General features: G+C 37.9%; 1 protein-coding gene, 1 long non-coding RNA gene and 5 other non-coding genes across 9 annotated transcripts; all 7 read right to left on the bottom strand.

The window, feature by feature from the left end:
- Positions 1-440: 440 nt before the first annotated feature.
- Positions 441-2,305, bottom strand: LOC148872654 (uncharacterized). Of its 2 annotated transcripts, none has more exons than XM_088973161.1 (3): positions 1,873-2,305; positions 1,422-1,760; positions 441-1,293 (listed from the first exon to the last, which is right to left on the bottom strand). In XM_088973161.1, exons 1-3 carry the CDS (start codon positions 2,161-2,163, stop codon positions 802-804), a joined length of 1,122 nt encoding a protein of 373 aa, XP_088829287.1. In that variant the 5' UTR covers positions 2,164-2,305; the 3' UTR covers positions 441-801. The 2 variants fall into 2 exon arrangements, with proteins under 2 accessions (XP_088829287.1, XP_088829288.1); XM_088973162.1 differs by having other exon boundaries at positions 1,921-2,281.
- Positions 2,306-8,817: 6,512 nt separating this feature from the next.
- LOC148872648 (uncharacterized) lies at positions 8,818-12,978 on the bottom strand. Of its 2 annotated transcripts, XR_016106478.1 has the most exons (3): positions 12,732-12,978; positions 10,760-11,220; positions 8,818-10,673 (listed from the first exon to the last, which is right to left on the bottom strand). It is a non-coding gene; the product is annotated as an uncharacterized LOC148872648 (long non-coding RNA). The 2 variants fall into 2 exon arrangements; XR_016106476.1 differs by lacking the exon at positions 8,818-10,673 and having other exon boundaries at positions 10,756-11,220.
- LOC148872653 (small nucleolar RNA snoR8a) lies at positions 9,385-9,474 on the bottom strand. The gene has a single exon (XR_016108405.1). It is a non-coding gene; the product is annotated as a small nucleolar RNA snoR8a (small nucleolar RNA).
- LOC148872652 (small nucleolar RNA snoR126) lies at positions 10,214-10,346 on the bottom strand. Its single transcript, XR_016108398.1, has one exon. It is a non-coding gene; the product is annotated as a small nucleolar RNA snoR126 (small nucleolar RNA).
- Positions 10,543-10,675, bottom strand: LOC148872651 (small nucleolar RNA snoR126). Its single transcript, XR_016108397.1, has one exon. It is a non-coding gene; the product is annotated as a small nucleolar RNA snoR126 (small nucleolar RNA).
- On the bottom strand, positions 11,692-11,781 carry LOC148872650 (small nucleolar RNA snoR8a). The gene has a single exon (XR_016108408.1). It is a non-coding gene; the product is annotated as a small nucleolar RNA snoR8a (small nucleolar RNA).
- LOC148872649 (small nucleolar RNA snoR8a) lies at positions 12,418-12,506 on the bottom strand. The gene has a single exon (XR_016108406.1). It is a non-coding gene; the product is annotated as a small nucleolar RNA snoR8a (small nucleolar RNA).
- Positions 12,979-19,274: the final 6,296 nt, after the last annotated feature.

The raw sequence follows: 19,274 nt of genomic DNA, 5'->3' as shown, positions 1-19,274 counted from the left end.
TATCTTTCCATGAAATAAATAACAGAAATATGGAAATATTCTCGATACAAAGCTGTTTGGTGTTCGAACAGATTTTGCACTGACTGAAGCCGATCTCACTATTGAGTACATATATGGAATTTGGGTGCATCACCAGCTGTTTGAAATTAGTCAACTGATCTCAGGATGCCATGTTTATGGCAAACAAACTTTACATTTCTCTCTTATTTCTTTACTAAACCAAATACACTTAAAAGGAAAGAAAAGAAGGGAGTGGAAATTTTGATTTATTGAAAAATTTAGCATATAAATCCCCTAGTCTCAAATTTCTTACAAGTGCACAATAAAATCTCCCTTATCTTTACCTGCAGCCTTAAACGTCCACCCATTAGTGTTGTTTCAAACAGAATGATGAGAATAGACTAAAATGCCCTTACGAGCAATTACATTGAGGAAGAAAGTAGGTCAAAAAGATAACCAAATTTCTAATCTTAATTTCTACATTTGTTGATGACAATATAGTCTTTAAAAATATAATCAGAGGGTATAGATGTACAAAAGGATACTATAACTACATAATAACCGAAGTATTACAATTTTACAAAAGTGGATTTTGTGGGTGTAGCACCATTATCAGTAACTTTCCAAAAAAAAAAAAAGCAAATTAACAAGAATTTCCAGCTCAGTTATATATATACAGATTTTCACCAGGTTTCCGTCTTTTGCTTTGTTTGTGTTTCTTTTTCTTTTTCTTTCTTTCTTTCTTTTTTTTTCTTTTCTTTTTCTTTTTTTTTTTTTTTATGGAGCCTTTCCTGTCTGATTTCATTCATCCCCTTCCTTTTTGAGGTCTGAGGGAGGTAGAAAGCAATCCATAGTTAAACCCCAAACGTTAAAATCAACCTCCTCAATGGTCCATTTCTCTTCCATCTTCCTCTTGTGGTTGACGGAGCCCTCTCCGTATCTGAGCAGGGTGACAGAGGTCTTGCCGCTGTGTGCAATGTTGATTCCTTCGATTGATCTGTAGTCATCGATCACAGACTCTATGCTTGTCTCCCAAAACACACACGAATCTCCTTTCTTTCCTTTGATCCTCACTAGGTGGGAGTCCTCAAATTTCACCATAAGACCAGTTCTCTGGCTAAAGTAGCCCCACACTGTGTGGTGGATTATCTCCATGGCGTTGGTATTTCGGGCCTTCAAGCTTGCTGCACTGGCATCAAGCTTCAGTATGAAGCAGTCTTCGTTGTTGATAACCTTCTCTCCTATGCACATGGCATCTGAAAATAAATTGGCCGTCGACCTTGGATCCAGTCCCTGTATATACATATAGGCTCCGTAAGTCCGTCCCATTAAGAAACCATTTTTGCTTCACCGATCATGGTGTAGCTGGAACAAACTTCAGAAGAAGAAGAATTTAATTGACAAATTTGCGCTGTACGTACCTGGAAGAAGCGACGCAAGGGTCTGGGTGGACCCTTTGTGGCATGGGATTGTTGAGCACCGGATTGCCTCCAGGCGACCTTGCCGTCACTTCCGGCGCTGAGCTTGCAGCCGGAGACGACCAGCTCCAGGAGCCAGAGGTCTGGGTTCTTTTGCCAGAGGACGAAGCCACCAATCTCAACGTCGTCCTTTGGCTTCACGCAATCGTTGTTCACATGGAACTCAGAGGCACTCATCTTCACCTGTCCGATGGCGTACATGCTGTGCACCGAGTTCAATGCTGCTTGTCCGCCCGTTGCCGCTATGTACTGCTGAACTATGTATTTGGCTGTCGAAGCTTCCTATATAATATAATAAACCAACCAACCAGCTGAGATGGAGGACATTACAATATGAGAGAATTAAGAAACAGAACCCCAGAAAGAAATTAACAAGGCGAAAATGGTTACTGACGATAGAACAGTTTTTGATGGGACGGCTGACGGTGGTTTCGGTCTGCACCTGAACAGGAATGAGAGGGGAGCCGACGACATTGAGAAGGACCTGGAGCTCGGCACTACGACCACCAAGAGGGGGCGCCGAATCCAACTTATCGGCGCATTGGGACTTCATCCAGTTATACATATTCTGCCACCGGACGGCGGCGGTGCCGCCCATGCTGGCGAACATCTCTTCGGGGATGGGGACCTCGAGGACGGTCTCGAGGGCATCTTCGCGTTCGAAATTTGGGCAGAGCTTCCTCATGGGTGGTGGTGAATAAGGAAAGAAGGGAAAGAGAGAGATAGCGCATGTGGAAAGGCGAGGCCACCTTCCTCTTTCCTCAAGCTTGCTTTAGCTTTGTGTGTAGAGAGAAGGAGCGGTGGCCTTTGTTAATTGGCAAAGGGACGGGAATCATTTGGCCTAGGGCCCTCCTTGTTTGTAGCGCTCTTGTGGTGGCGCCTTATCGCCTTCTCTTCTTCCTTCTTCTTGTCTCCGCTCTGTCCGTCCCATTCATCCTTTTTCTTCACCATAGTCAACCAACCCAACGGCCAATTGACTGATGCCTGACCAAACAATCATGCATCGTGTGGATTTTACCCAGATTGGCTTTCCACCTGGGTCTATAACTAGCCCATTTATGTAATTCCAAGATCCATCCTACAAATGCCAATGGGTCGGGTGACCCGATGGATTCAAATCGATTGGGTCGTATGTGGTTATACCAATTGATGGTTTCTAGACCTGGCAATTTGGTTGTGGATTGGGTCAAAACCCTTTGGGTTGATTTTGGGTTGGGTTCTTAAATGTTAGACCCTAACCCTAAATGCCTCGGGTTAGGGTTGACCATCAGTCACTTCGGGTCATCCCAAAAAATAATTGATAATTGAAATTTAAAAAATAAAAAAAAATTACATGAAAAATGTCAAAATTAAAAGAATTAATCTTATAATTTCAAATACAAAAAAAAAAAAAAAAAAAACTTGAACATTTAACAATTTAAAGAGTAACCACTGAATAGAAAAAAAAAATTAAAGAGTGGAAACTTCTAACAATGCATAAATAGTCCCAATTAAACTTGACAATTGGGTCAACGGGTTGACCCATGACCCAACCCAATCCAATCCAATTTTCTGGGTTAGGTTGTGTCGGGTCAATCCATTTTCACATTTAGGTAGCTAAATATGAGACCCTAACTCTACTTTTTCGAGTTGGATTGGGTTGGGTTCACGGGTTGGGTCAACTTTTTGTCTAGTCTAATGGTTTCAATTCCTAATTTATTGTTCCAACTATTATTGATTTGGGATCAATTCTACCTAATTCCGAATCCATACTCGATTGTATGATATGTTTAGTAGGTTTAATATATTCAGATTCATCGGAATCTGATATGTTTAGTGGAAACTCCTAATTCCGGATCATACCTGATTGTCTCAAGAATCGATTGGTTTGATTCTGAATTGTACCCTGTCCCAACTCAGACCCGAACTGTTTGACCTCCCTACTTAATTTTACATACATGTATACCAAACTTGAGGTGGACAAATGGGGTTGCAAAATGGATCGGATCAAAATGGATATAAGGTTTCGATCCACATTAATTTCTTTCATTTATATTTGGATTTTAATCAATTGCAACCGGATATTAAAATAGTATTCATAAATTGAACAAAAATGAGTTTGATATTCTAATATCATAAACAAAACGTATTGAAAATAAGTTTTATAAATCTTGAATCAATTTCGTTTTAGTGAAAAACGCAACATTAAAACCAAGTTTACTAATAGATATAGATATAAAATAAGTTTTAAGTTACATAATCATATACAATTAAATATTTTATGGATCAGATATGGGTGGATCCATATACAATCCAATTACAAATGAATCAAAATCGGGTCACATTTAACTGAATCTAATTTGAATTTGAATTCAGACCGCTTCCAACCTGTCGTTGATTTGGATAGTCAAATTTCTCAAACTGTCACCTGACTCAATTAATTAGAGGTCTGGTTTTCCTAGATTTGATAAAAAAAAACATTGATTTGGTCAAAATTCTTTTGACCAGGTGGTTGAGTCATTGACCCATTCAACATGATCACTACATATACATGCAAACTTTCGAGTCCATAACTTTGTGCTTCAACCTGATCACTACATATACATGCAAACTTTCGAGTCCATAATTTTGTGCTCAGTTTGCCAATTAGGGTGATCTTTACATTGATTTTGGGTCATTTTTTAGTACATGTTTAAGGAGCCAAAGGCACCCTGATCCACCCTATTTTTGCCCAAAAAAAAACCCTTTTTTGGCATATTATTTAATTAATTGATAAAATATGTTTATCTATATACATATATATGTATATTTATATTTCACTAGTAAATGTGCACATGTGTTGCATGTGGATGTTTCAAATGATGATGACAATAATAATATTTTAGTGTTTTTATTAGAACTCATATGTAACAAAGAAAAGTGATCAAAGCATAGTGCAATCGTGGATATGTTGTCCTTCAACCCAAAGACCTAACTTCATATATTCTTATGTTTCTATCAATGTTTTTCACCTTGCCGTTGAGCACTTGAGCCAAACAATTGAATTTATTAGTTTGTCACTTTTCAGTATGTTTTAACTTAAGCGGCCTTTTTGTTTTTATGCAAAAACAAAATGATTTGGCCAACAACCAAATGACCTTATTGGTTGGATCACTAACCTATTTGCCCAGGTCAATAGACCATAGTTAAGACATTAATTCAGTTTTTTATGTATTTTAGTCAATTTCATATTTATTGACAATAATTCTCATTTTTTTCAAACATTTTTTTTGTTTACTATGAAGAATATATAATCAATGGCATGTTCAAGTTTTTCTATAAAGTATATGAAGAATTTTTGCATTTCATTTTTAATTATTTAATTTAGGACATAATAAGAGTTACTAATTTGCATTGCATTGTGGTCAAATCAATCGGTTAAATTAATTCATTTATTACCCAATTCAAGATTGTAGGTCGGTTTACCACCAAACCACTTACCTATATTAGCTAATTAAACCTTGAACCATTTAACATGGCTATTGGGATCATGTGTTAGACATAATACTTTTTATTTTCCTCCTAAATTGTATTCCATTTCCATCATTAGCAAAAAAATATTTCATTTACCACACTTATTTTTTATATGATGAATATCTAATATTATAGTTTTGCTTCGCATCTCTTGTTGGGGGCTGGTTGGTTCCTTGTATTTTCTCTCATATAAGTATATTTATGTATTTATTTGAGGGATTTTGTCAATGATATGTATATGATTGATAACTAATATTCTCTACTATTTATTAAGGCCGTGTTTGGAAGTGTTTATGTCAAAAATAAGTGCTTAAAAACAAGTGCTTATTTGAATAAGCACTTATCTGCATTTGGCACCCAACTTTTTCAAGTGCTTTTTTTTTTAAATAAGCACTTATTTCATATTGGACGTTTGGTAGGATTTTTCTCCATTAAAAATTTAAATAAGTATTTGTGACTATTTTATCCTTTGTTTTGTTTCAAATTTTACAAAATATAAAAGTACTTTTATATTGGACCTTTGGTAGGCTTTTTCTCCATTATGCACTTAAATAAGCATTTGTGACTATTTTATCCTTTATTTTCTTTCAAATTTTATGAGATACAAAAGTACTTTTACAAAAGCACTTTTATAGAAGTACTTCTATAAACATACTTTTATCAAAGCACTTTTAGACAATTCAACTAGGAATAATTTTATAAGTGATATTTTAAAATTCAACTATGGATAATTTTGGAAGAAACAATTGAATAAATGCTTATTGTATAAGTGCACTTAAAAAAACTGAAAATTTGGGCTTAAAAAATAAGCCTTCTTTATTTCTAAAATAATCACTTATTTTGGGCTCATTTTCCAAATAGCAATAAAGCGCTTAATAGTGTGGTTTCAACCCAAATAACCACTTTTTTTAAGCACTCCCAAACATGGCCAAAGTCCTAATATTTTGAAGGATTTTTCTTCGTAAACATTAGGAAGGAGATACGATATATGAAAGTTGCCAAGGAATTGAATCAGTGACAGTATCTAAGCCCACATGGACAACTTTTGCTAACCAATCAGCAGCTTGGTTGCCTTCTCTCCAGATGTTTACTGTTGAGGTAGATGATTTTGCACAATCTGGTGGCACTCACTCACACGGGAGGGCTCTGCTGCATCTCCACGGTGCAGAGTTTGAATAGCAATTTTGGAGTCTGCTTCAATCGTTGTTCTTCTGGTACCTAATTGGGGTTCAATTTTATGGGCCTCAATGGGTTGCCCACATTTCCGCTAAATATGTCACCTAAACAGTGCCCTTTTTGGCCATTAAGATTTTACCATTATCATCTCTTGCAATGCATTGACGAGTAAAGTTTCCATGAAGATTTAACTCAGTTTTTTGGAGGAGCTTTCAAGTGACCCATTTTGTTTTCTTTGCCTGGATTTGATGATCCCCATTTATCATTTGATTGATTACCCATTCGGCCCATATATGACAGTTTTTAACCACGTACTCAGTCTTTTACTTCCCCAAAAAGGGGCAATCTATAACCTAGATTTCAGTGTACAGGTACAACTCATGACAAACGGCTCTTTTCTTCAGGCTATCTGCCCATAAGAAATAACATAATAAAATCTTAGTTTTTGGATTGGATGAACATAATGGTAAGTACAGCTAATCAAATTAAACATGCATGTTCACCTTGTGAAGCATGAACAAATGAAAAAACAAGTTGATTGATTGGTTTTGAATTTAACATACAGTCAATATCAATGAATGCACCGTAGTTAATTCTTTGAACTTCGAATACAAGAAATCTCTCAAGTTAATCTTCACATTGCATTGCAATGGAAGCTCCATGTATATTGCAAAGACTACCGTACATGGATTTACACAGGGAAGAAATAGAAATTCGCTCCTGTTCTTGTACATCTTTATCATACGTTGACTCTGATGATTCAAAATTACTTACTTTTCTATAGATTGAGAGGTTATTTTGTCATAACCTCCAACAAAAAGACAACAAGATTATAAATTCTAGCAATTACCAGCTCCAGACAAGGAATACAGCATTGCCTCCCAAGTTCCTTCAAAGTACAAACCCTCGGAGCATCTAGAGGGAGATGAAACTGTCTAACACATCACTTATGACACACTGAATACGCTATACAATGCGCCAAAACATTCACAGACCTATTTTTGCATAACATACATTACATTAGAAATATGGTAAGATCAATTGATTTGAATTGACAAGTAACCATATTTGAAACTTCTTTCTTCATATTCGATTCTACCATGTCTCTTAATTTCAAAACCATTATCTATTTGTTGTTACTGTCGTTAACTGTTTCTCTTCGGACGAAGAAAATGCAACTGCCATAGACGATACAAAGCAATCTCATGCCTTTGTCTCATGTCGTGTTTATCAATTAGGGTCGTGTAATGGTAAGACTATGTGGTGGTTCGAACTCACCGTTAGCACCTGACCAAACATTTCTATGGGGATCCTTTTGCTCGTGCAGAAAGTAGATAACTATTTGATATTTTGGTGTTCATATATTTGTCTTGTGCTTGTCTATTAATAATCTTTGAGCTTAATCTCATCCATGTTCAATAACAGGTAAAAGTATTTATAGCTCTTACTACAAGAGGGTATCATTGGGAAACATACTGGTTTTAAATTGTAATAAATATCTTCTTGATACAAAGATCTAAGAATGGATGAAATGGAAGTGAATTGTGTCCAAAACGAATTTGGCCTTGGGTGGTGTATCTTAATATTTTTTTTCTGGTGTGATACAATTGGATCTCTTATTTCTTTGATGGGATAGAGAAAATCTAGATAATAACTTTTCCTTCAAGCCAATAGAATACTCGATGTCTGATAAGTTGGGACAATCGAATGAAAACTTTTCCTTCAAGCCAATAGAATACTCGATGTCTGTTGACTTTTACTTAAAGCCAAAAACCTGGTATCATGGGAGTTTATGATCATAAATTGGGACAGTGGAATGAGAGAACTTACGTTACTTATCCATGTTGTAGCTGAACTACATTGAACATTTGGAAAAAATCTCCTGGATTGTCAAATTTGTTGACTGATTAGCAATGGCAGTCTCATATTTCCATTTATAACTCCACTATTTGTAAAAAGAGATGTTCCATAAATGGGTGTCAGAATGTAAGATCAGGTCCAAACTTTGAGTAGTGCAATTGATCACTGATAGATAGTCTAAACATCCTTATCCTTGATCAAATCATGAACAAAGTTAGGCAATCACCTTCAGAATTCAAATCATGAACAAAGTTTCACGCAAAGGCTTTATCAATCAGTCATTGGATTATTGAGTAGTAGTTTTCAGTCAATGGATGGATGAGTTGTATTTGGCAATCACCTTCCATGGACAAATAAACTGAATAAATGCAAGGCTCTTGATGGCTGTTCATAAGGTAACATATGAGCAGCACATCTAACAGTGGCAAAAGTCGATAAATTACCACATTCAATCGCCCAACCTCCAAACCTATTCATGAATGTAGAACAGGTGAACTAAAAGAAACTTCCCAATATGTAGATTATATTGAATACAAGAATTTATTTAAAACATAATGTAATTACTTTATAAATGTCCTTTAAGAAACTAGGTCAGGTCTATTGCAAGTTCACATTTGGTGAAGGAGTCTGCCAATACCCGGTCTGAGCTCCCTGTGGAAGTAGGTTTCACACCCCCATGGTATTAGGCATGTTTATTCGATCAACTTGTTACTCTTTGGTTGAGATTTAGAAAAGTGCTTTATAGAACTATCAAAACATAGTTCTATTCAGCAAAGAGTTTTCTAGGAAAGACTTTACCCAGGTAAGTGCATTGAAATAAAGCTATCAATTTTCTATGATATTGTAAATACATTAATCTCCTAAAGTGCTAAAAGTATAAAATTTTAATCAGAATTGTACATGATCCCGATTTTTCTCCCATACTTCATTTTTTTGTCAAAAATTATCAGAATCAAAATCCTTTGGAATCAGAATTGGAATGATCTATTCCCATAGTCTGTTTGGTTCAGATAAATTGAAATCAGCTGGAATGGGATTTCATTTCCGAGGGGGAGAGAATGGCCATTCCCTCGAATGGGGGAATACCAGGAATGGGAATGATTTTGATTCCACCCAACCAAACAGTTGGAATCAGAATGACCCATTCAAATTCTGTTTCCAGACCCCTATTCCCTTGAAACTAACAGACCCTATGTCTTGTGATTGATTTCCATCATCTCAAAGAGAGAACTGAAATCTCCTGAAATTTCAATGGAATTAAAAAAAGGTATAAATCTTATTACAAATTGTAAAGCAATTCAATCCCAAGATAATGGTCAAAAAGAGGCAAAACTCATTTAAAATGAATCATTCATACTAGATTGGTGGTGGTGGTGGTGGTGCTCATATTCTATGGGTGTAAAATGAGTCTGTCATGCCATGGCAATGGCATTCAGAACGAGGAATTACTTATAATCATCGCATCCACCATCATACCAAATTGTAAGTGGATTCAATGGAACAAGATGTACAAGTCAAATGCACATAGGGCTGATCTCTTAACATATAATAAGAACCCCAGATATCATAAATGAGAAGTGATTTCAATAACAATGGCCAGATGAAATAGATGCAAAAACATCACAGAAATAAAATAACAAATATTAAAATCAACATCATCTACCATATAGTGGCTTATACCCACTATATCATATGAGGTTGGCTATATGAATACAGGTAATTGAAACCATGAACCCTAAGTATCTCTGTTATTGATGGATTAGGGCTTCAAGCACCCCAGTTTTTTTCTTTTGTAACAAAAGATCAACCATAAAGCACCCTCAGATTCAATAACATTTAAACCACAGAACGCAAAATAAATGAAAAGAACGAGGTTTAATTGAGAAAAAGGGAGAGGTTTAATTTCGCATTACATAATTTTAGGCTACAATTTATCAATTCAGCAAAACCATATAACAGTTTATTGTGCCTCAGAACTTTACACAAAACCACGAACCTGGTTGTCTCATTTCAAGAAGTGGAAAACCCTAAATGTGTCCTCAACAAATCAAAAGAAGACAAAAAACTCGAATTCAATGTGTAGAATGCTTCTGTCATGCCAATGGTGAAAGCACTAAGAAAATTTCCTTATAACCATTACAACCATCAACACAGCATATATCATAATATCATCTCTACACAAAAACAATTAAAAGAGAAAAGTAATGGAGGCTCAGACACGCACAAATGAAGTCATCAGAACCAGATAATAAGAAGGTCAAACAGATATCTGGTTGGTCTCTTAATGTATAATAAGAAACCCTTATCAGAATCGAGAAACGATTTCTGTCATCATGGCCTAAAGAAAGAGAATAAAAATATCAGAAAAAAAAATAGAACATAAAAAATAAATTAACAAATAATAAATAGTAGACCACTTCTGTCATGCCAATGGTGAAAGCACTAAGAAAATTTCCTTATAACCATTACAGCCATCAACACAGCATATATCATAATATCATCTCTAAAAAAAAACAATTAAAAGAGAAAAGTAATGGAGGCTCAGACACGCACAAATGAAGTCATCAGAACCAGATAATAAGAAGGTCAAACAGATATCTGGTTGGTCTCTTAATGTATAATAAGAAACCCTTATCAGAATCGAGAAACGATTTCTGTCATCATGGCCTAAAGGAAGAGAATAAAAATATCAGAAAAAAATAGAACATAAAAAATAAATTAACAAATAATAAATAGTAGACCACAGCACTAACCCTTGGATACTTCTGTTATTGATAGAATAGGCTTTCAAATGCAACTTTTCATCAGGCATGTTCTACCATCAACCACCCCCAATGAAAGAATATGATTGAAATCAGTAAAAATGTTGCAAGTGGTTGGGGGTACTTTTTTTAAGTCAGCTCACAATTATGTGATTTGGCTGATGATAATGAGAAAGTAATCCACTTGGGAACAAGAATAAACATTTTTCGCCCCAACATTACAACCAATGAATAAGGAAAAATTACTTAAAAACAATTTTTTATTCTAGATTGGTGGTGGTGCTGATATTCCATGCATCTATAATGTCATGACATGGCACCACAGCACTAGGGGCACATGTCGAGTAACTGGTTTGAAGAATTTAAACAACATCAGCCGTGGACCATCAGGTGAGTTCCATTCAAATCTTGACAAATCATCAGCCCAAGCCCACCCATGTTACACCCCTACACTGCACATAGCATGATACCATTTCCAATCAATAATAACTAAAAGAATAGAAAAACTAGATTCATATCCAAACACACTACATTGGTCTCACAATGTATATTAAGAACAAACCATCAGACTTGAAGAATGATCTCAATGCAATGGTCAGAAGAAAACATGAAAAAAAATGGAAATAGAACATAGAACTATTAAAAAACAAATAACTTTTTGATGTGGGCATAAAGCACCTTCAGACTCAATACATCTAATACCACAAAACTCAATCTTTCAAATACAAAACAATTTAAGTGTATAGAACTCAACATGCCAAACAACTTGGCATGAAAAAAAAATAATTAATCCCCCAGAACAAATCAGTACAAAAGAACATTAGAAAATAATTCACTCAATAAATAAGACAATGGCATCCACAGATGATAGACAATTAACAAACGGATTTAAAAAAAAAAAAAAGCAGCTTGAATTCTAGATTTGCGCTCATATTCTATGGGTGTACAATGCATCTGTTATGTCATTTCAATAGCATTCAAAAAAAGAAATTTCTTACAGTTATCGTACCTGTCATCATTGCATATATTCTAATCTCATCTCTAGACAAAGAGAATTAAGAGAAAGAGGGAAAAACAAAACTCAGACACATAAAATAAAGTCGTTAAAATCAGATAAACGCAGGCAAATGCACACCCACAATTAGTCCGTTAGCATATAATAAAAAGCATAAAAATCAGAATAAATAATTTAACTAATCATGGCCCCAAGAAAATATTAAAGGAATCAGAATAAAGAGCACAAACATTGAAATAACAACAAAGTACAAAGATAAACTTAATAATAATCCAAGGATTTCTTTGTTATTAACAGATTAGGGGTTCAAGAACGGTAGTAGACCATAAAGCACATTAATGCTCAACGCTGTGTAAACCTAAAGAAACCCACTTCTCCAAAAATGGGGATTAACGTAGTTATGTCATGTTGACAAATATAAAAGGGAAAAACAATTGTTTGCCCAAATCCCATTATATGATTTTCTAGACTGCATTTTGTTGATTAAACATACCGATAATATAGTCTGCTCTTGCTTTTCATTATCATCAATGGGTACATTGCTTAGAACTGATTGCAAAAATAACAACAAATAAAGAACACAAACATTGAAATAACAACAAAAATAGCCAATGAACAACAAAAAATTAATGGTGGTGCTCATATTCTATGGGTGTGAAATCGGTCTGTCATGCCATGGTAGTAGCATTCAGAACAATGAATTTCTCATAATCACTGCACCTACTGCCACAGAACATATCTCAAATCTCATCTCCAAACAAAAAAAATAATAATAATAATAAAAAGGAAAAGAGAATCAAAAGAAGCTCACAAACACAAAAAAAAGAGCAATCAAAATTGGACATACACAACCAGTTGCACACCCTACTGGTTTCTTAACACAAATCATGACGACAACGATGTAAAACAAGTGCTAAAAATAAAACAAAATAAGGTGGACATTGATACCATGAAAATTGAACTTATGTTACGAAAAGAAGCCACTAGATGAACGGAGAAACCCAATCAGCCACAGAGAGACAGGGAACAAGACATGCCAGCGAGTCAGTCCCAGGGAAATGGCACCAGAAGACGATTAGAGCGAGAGCTCTGAAGATGGGGGTGGGGGATGTTGATAAATGGAGTTTTGAGAGCGGGAGAGTGGGACAGAGTTAGGGTTTGTATATCACCAACTTACAAAATGACAAAAATGGACATTTGACATTTCCACTATTATTATTTCTTTAAAATACCCTTAAACGGACCGTATCATTGACTATCAATGTTTTTGAGCCGTGGTTAACCTAGACGGTCGGACCGTTTGGGCTAGAAATCTTCCAAGCAACCGATCCGTTTCATCTCTAATCCATTCTTAGGTCAAAAATTGTTGATTTTGTCAGAAAATCACTACCCAGATAATCGAATCGTTGACTCATTTGACCTAGACAGTGGTTCACAATTTAAAAAAGTTGCAAGAGGAGAGAAACATAGGACCTCATATTTGAGATATGGTCTGAGACACAAACTCATATCTGAGATCCAGGAGAGAGAGAGAGAGAGAGAAGAAGAAGAAGAAGAAGAAGAAGACTACAATACAGACGTTGCAGAGTGAGAAATCGATCTCAGGTCTCAAATCTGTGTCTATTGCCGCCAGCTCGTTGCCTCGCCATCGCCACCGCCATTATCATCACTGGTGAGCGTCAAATTATCCTCCTCTCCCTTCTTCTTCCCTCCTTCCTTTCCATTCTCTTTTTTTCTTTTTTTCCTTTCTCGTTCCGTTATTTCTTTCTTTCTTTCTTTCTTTCTTTCTTTCTTTTTTCTTTCTCAACCGACAAATCTCTTCTCCATTTTCCTTTCTCATATAAACATATAAATATTTTCCCTAATGTAAAGTTGCAAACCATCCGAACCATTCAACTTGGATGGTCGAACCGCTGACCTAGAAATTAGTAGCTAGAACGGTTTCGTTTCCGAGTCGGTTTTTAAAACCTTGTTGAGTATATCTAAAAAAGGGAAAATCTGTGATGCGGGAAAGACATAGTATGAAAAGAGCTTTGATCAATCAAAAACCACCAATAAATTTTGATAAACAATACCTGATTGGCTAGCATGTTTACGATTTCAATTGATTGGTCAAAAATTTTTCAAATATTATAAAAACTTTCCTCGAGGTTTCATCTAAATATTGAGAGCTGGAGAGTGAGACAAGGTTTGGGTTTGTATATCACCAATTAGGCCTATAAACGGAGCAAATTCGAATTCAAATTCAATTACAAGAAAGGTGATTTGAATTCGATTAAATATCTGTCAGATATGTAAAACCAACAACCGAATTCGAAATTGATTAAAATATCGAATATTTAATTCGGTTCAAATTCAACTCATTACTTTCACTTTCCTTGTAAACCCTAACAAAGCTAGATGCATTGAGAAAACTGAAAAGGGGAGGAAGAGCCTGTCTTTTAAAAATAAAACTAACAAGTGATATGTGGCATCTGCAACGAAACATTAAACAAGAGAAACATCAACGGCAAGACATTGAACAAAAAATAGAAGAAAACAGAGAAAACTAAAAAACGTAAAACAGAGTGAACAAATGCATCACTTGTTATTCTTGAAAAGCTATAGAGGAAATTGATCAGAAAACATGAATGGTGGTTGCTTGGTGCACATATTTTGCGAATAAGAAAGATGGAGGGAGAGAGAGGAAGAAAAGAGGAGGAAGAAGAATGAAATTAAAAGAGGGAGAGGAAAGGACAATAGAGAGAGAGAGAGAGAGAGGAGGGGAGGAGAGGGGTTATCGAGAAGGGATTATAGATGATAAGGGAAATTTTTGGGCCATAATATCAATAGAAATAATCATTTTGATATAATTTTTAAAATAGGATAACTTTTTTAAAAATATATCAAAAAGGGGCAAAAACAATGTTCATCTTCTTACTCCGCCCTTCGTTCTGCAGTCCGACAATCGATGTCCAAGTATCGATCAGTGGAGGCCCTTTCAATATTAGATACATGTTATGACTTGACGGAATATCGCACAATAAGGATATTGAAGATAGGCCTCCATTTCCATGGGATATCGTGCTGGATGTGCATCCTAACGGCATCCTTTATAGTGGAAACATCTCGCAGGTTTGTTTGGCTTTCGCCGAAAACAGACAACAATAGAATCTAAAGGTGATCTACGGTCTTATAAAGCAGAGGATTGGGTTTGGCCTAGGAGGCTACAACTAAGGATGACTGAGAATCATTCAATACTCAATTGATTTAGCTAAAAGTAAGACTGTAAACTCGGTTATGCACGTAGTACTTATAATCCCAAATATTTATTAATCTTGAGAGAGTTGAGCGAAATTTATTCAATGGTTTGGAGGAGGAAGAAGATTAACAGTATTTTTGCCCTTTTTTATATATTTTTAAAAAGGTTAGCCTATTTTAGAAATTATATCAAAATAACTATTTTTATTGATATTATGGCCCAAAAGTTTCCCTTATCAGCTATAATCCCTATCAAGAATGACCACTCGAGTAGGTCAGTAGGTGACATCATTGCAGCCTGAGATGTCAGCTTTTTTATGATGGACATAACCCCTCTTCAAGCTAATTGGTAAAATGTATAAATTCGAATTCAACGGTTAAATTTATTGAACCATTCGAATTCAATTCAATTACGTCGGATATCAAATTCAGAATCAAATATCGTTTACACCCTTATCACCAACTTACAAAATGACAAAAATAGACATTTCCACTATTTTTATTCTTCTAAAATACCCTTAAATGGATCTATCATTGAGTACATCTAAAAAAGGGAAAATATATGATACAGGGAAAACATGATATGAAAAGAGTTTTGATCAATCAAAATCCACCCATAAACTTTGATAAACAATACTTGATTAATGCCTGATTGGCTATCATGTTTACGATTTCAGTTGATTGGTCAAAAGTTTTTCATATATCATAAAAACTTTTCCCGAAGTTTCATCTAAATATTGACTATGACTTCCCTTGTTTGTTGATATCATTGGACTTTGACCTCCCTTCCCTAACCGGCCGTTAATATGTGACATATGAGTCATTAAATTTTTTTCAAAAACCCAATTTTACATCAATTTTGCTCAACTGAAATAGCAACGCGTAATCCAATGCTCATCCACAAAAATCAGAAAGCATGTGATAACATGACCAATCATGTCAGTTCTACTTCGAGAACCAAATCTATAGTATCTTTTAGTTCTACTCTAACCTTAAACGACTATTATATGGAAGCCATTATCCCAACCATTAACCACCTTTCTTCTCTTTTGCTGAGAGATCTTTATCGCTTAAACAACCCTGAGCCCTCTTTTAAACATTGGTAAAGAAGTAAATAAGTAGAAGACAACGGCAACATCAATACAACAGCCGTTGATCAACAATGTCAATGACAAGCCTACAACAAGTATTAGTATTTGATGAAAGAAGATTTAGCCCGACCTCGTAATTATGCAACACGTGGCAATGGCAACAGCTTGGCACAATAGCACGCCTAAAGCGCGAGCACCAAAGGGAGGAACTAGCGGTCCGAACTCCCTACCAGCAATCTGAACTCTCTACTAGGAGCCCGAACTCTCCCTTGGGCCCCAAGCCAAACCCGAAGGGTAGTAGCCCGAACTGGCCTGCCTTATGACAGTTCGGGACACACATCTTCGAACTAGCCTGCCCCATGGCAGTTCGGGACACACCTATGAACTGGCCTGCCTTATGGCAGTTCGGGACACACCTCTCCGAACTGGCCTACCCTATGGCAGTTCAGGACAACCTCCGAACTCAAGACTTCACCTCTCTCACCACTCTAGCACTTCGCCTCCAGGACGCCAAACTGAACAACCATACCATGCCCGACACCGAGAAAGTTCGTATCCAGGGGCGGCACATCTGACTGACTTGGGATCTGATGCTTGACAGCTGCACTTCAAACGGCCACCTACCACCGCCACCTGCCATCGCCATCTCCAATTATAGAGACGGCTCCGACAAGGAGCAGTGGCACGTAGACGACTCCTCGAACCAGCAGGGCAGCGGGGCTAGAATAGTCCTACATGGCCCGGGTGGCACGAAATTGGAATATGCACTACGCTTTGAGTTCGTGGCATCCAACAATGAGACAGAGTATGAGGCACTGATAGCCGGGCTGAACCTAGCCCAAAAGATAAGAGCAAAGCACATAGTTATCTGCAATGATTCCCAGCTCGTGGTCAACCAGGTTACGGGCGAATATGAAGCACGCAAGCTCTCTATGATCGCATACTTGGCGAAAGAAAAGGAGGCTCTGCTCAACTTCCATTCACACTTCATCAGGCAAATCCCAAGGTCGGAGAACACTAAGGCCAACGCCCTGTCCCAGTTAGCCAGCACGAGTCACAACACCATGAGAACTGTGTATATAGAGGACTTACCTCGGCCTAGCATTCTCGATGGGGCAGAGGAGGTCGCTCGTCCTAGAAGTAGAGCCGAGCTGGATCGACCCACTCGCGAGCTTCATGCTAGATGGAACCCTCCCTGCGGACCGCAATGCAGCCAAGAGGGTGCAGTGCCAGGCAGCCAAATACGTCATAATAGACGAACGGTTGTACCGACGGTCCTACACGCTCCCCTACCTACGTTGCTTGCGACCTGCCGAAGCCGAGCTTGTACTCCACGACACATGGACTATGCGGTGGATACCTGGGGGTTAGAGCCCTCGCCCAAAAGGCACTTCGACAAGGCAGAAGCCGTCGAGCACGTCAGAAAATGTGACAAGTGTCAGAAGCATGCCAATATCGACCATCAGCCTGCTTCTGACCTCAAATACCTCACCAGCCCATGGCCCTTTGCGCAATGAGGCATCGACCTCCTAGGGCCATTCCCGCCAGCAACAGGTGAGAGAAAGTTCCTAGTGGTGGCAGTAGATTACTTCACAAAATGGATAAAAGTCGAACCTCTAGCAACAGTTATAGCGCGAAACATACAAAACTTTTGGAAGAGCATAGTATGTCGCTTCAGACTACCTCAAGTATTGATCTCCGACAACGGCAAACAGTTTGAGGATATCAAGTTCCAAGAATGGTGCCAAAATATGGGAATTTGTCAGAACTTCACATCGGTCGCACACCCGCAGGCAAACGGTCAGACAAAAGTAATGAACAGAGCCATCCTGCGCGGACTGAAAGCACAACTAGACCGAGCTAAAGGGTTGTGGGCGGATGAGCTACCAAATGTTCTATGGGCTCACCGAACTACAGAAAAAACCGCCATGGGAGAGACCCCCTTCAACCTCACCTACAACACTGAAGCGGTAATCCCAGCGAAAATCGAAATACCTACACCGGGACTAGAAGCATACGACGATCAGACAAACAGAGACGAGCTACGTACCAAACTTGACCTACTGGATGAGGTAAGAGACCTCGTGCACATCCGAACAGCGGCCTACCAACAGAAAGTAGCTCGTTACTATAATGCCAGAGTAAAGAAGCGGAGCTTCCGAGTCGGTGACCTAGTCTCCGTAAGATTATGGTGCCCGAACCCGGTGTGGGCAAACTTGGACCAAATTGGGAAGGGCCATACAAAGTAAAGAGAGTGCTCGATGGGGCATACGAGCTCGAAACCTTAGAGGGCAAACAAATACCCCGAGCATGGAACATCGTTAACTTAAGGCAATACTACCTATAGACCGCCAAGCGAAGTGGACAAAATCGCTACAAGAGCCCAAGGGCCAGGATGCTGAAATAACGGAGGAACCTCGGCATAGGCAAGCAAAGAAAAGTCAGTCAAAAGACTCAGGCAAAGCGGATACTAAGTATTAAACACCGAAACAGGTCACACGAGTGCAATAACCCGGGCAAGAAAGAGATTGGGCATATTATCAGTTTGGCAAATATGTCAGTTCGAGAGAAAGAACAACCAACAGTAAGGAAAAGTCATTCCATTACAAGACAAGCGTATATTTGATAAAAAAAAAATTCACAAACCCGGAGCTACTTCATCATTAGAAGGCACTTCGACACCCGAAGGTCCTGCCTCGCCCTCGGAATCCGGCTCGCCATCAGCAGCGTTGGCCATCTCTTGAGTTATGTGCAAAGTGGATATGGCACTAATATTGAGCTCGGGGTACATGTTCCGGATCATCCACCGGCTCAGTTTAAATCCCCTTCTGTACGAGTCAACCATCAGGTCATCAAAGCGCGGGGAGGCGATGTACTCATCAACGGCCTTCTTCTTGGCATCTTCGATGCCTTGGGAAAAGATCTGCGTTTTCTCCCTTATGTCCTCCTGAAGGTATTCGACCTGATGCTACAGATCCAGCCTCAGGTCCGCCATATGCTTCACAACCACCCCCATGGCCTCGGCATCCCTCTGAGACCTCGCCTGCCTAGCCATAGAAACATGAGCTGCCTCCTCAGTAGCACGAGCAGCCGCCTCAGCAGCCCGGGTAGTCGCCTCTGCGGCACGGAAAGCCTCTTCAGCAGCTTGCGCATGCCTCGA

The sequence above is a fragment of the Nelumbo lutea genome, chromosome 2 (assembly GCF_056320005.1).
Source record: "Nelumbo lutea isolate HS-2025 chromosome 2, American lotus-T2T, whole genome shotgun sequence".
Lineage (NCBI taxonomy): Eukaryota > Viridiplantae > Streptophyta > Magnoliopsida > Proteales > Nelumbonaceae > Nelumbo > Nelumbo lutea.
This window is presented reverse-complemented; position numbering and strand designations above follow the sequence as displayed.

Excerpts from the sequence above, each read along its gene's own strand:
- LOC148872654 (XM_088973161.1), bottom strand. The coding sequence starts at position 2,163 with ATGAGGAAGCTCTGCCCAAATTTCGAACGCGAAGATGCCCTCGAGACC. Across the intron at positions 1,761-1,872 it reads CCATCAAAAACTGTTCTATC|GAAGCTTCGACAGCCAAATA; the intron begins GTCAGTAACCAT and ends TATATTATATAG. Across the intron at positions 1,294-1,421 it reads CCTTGCGTCGCTTCTTCCAG|GGACTGGATCCAAGGTCGAC; the intron begins GTACGTACAGCG and ends ATGTATATACAG.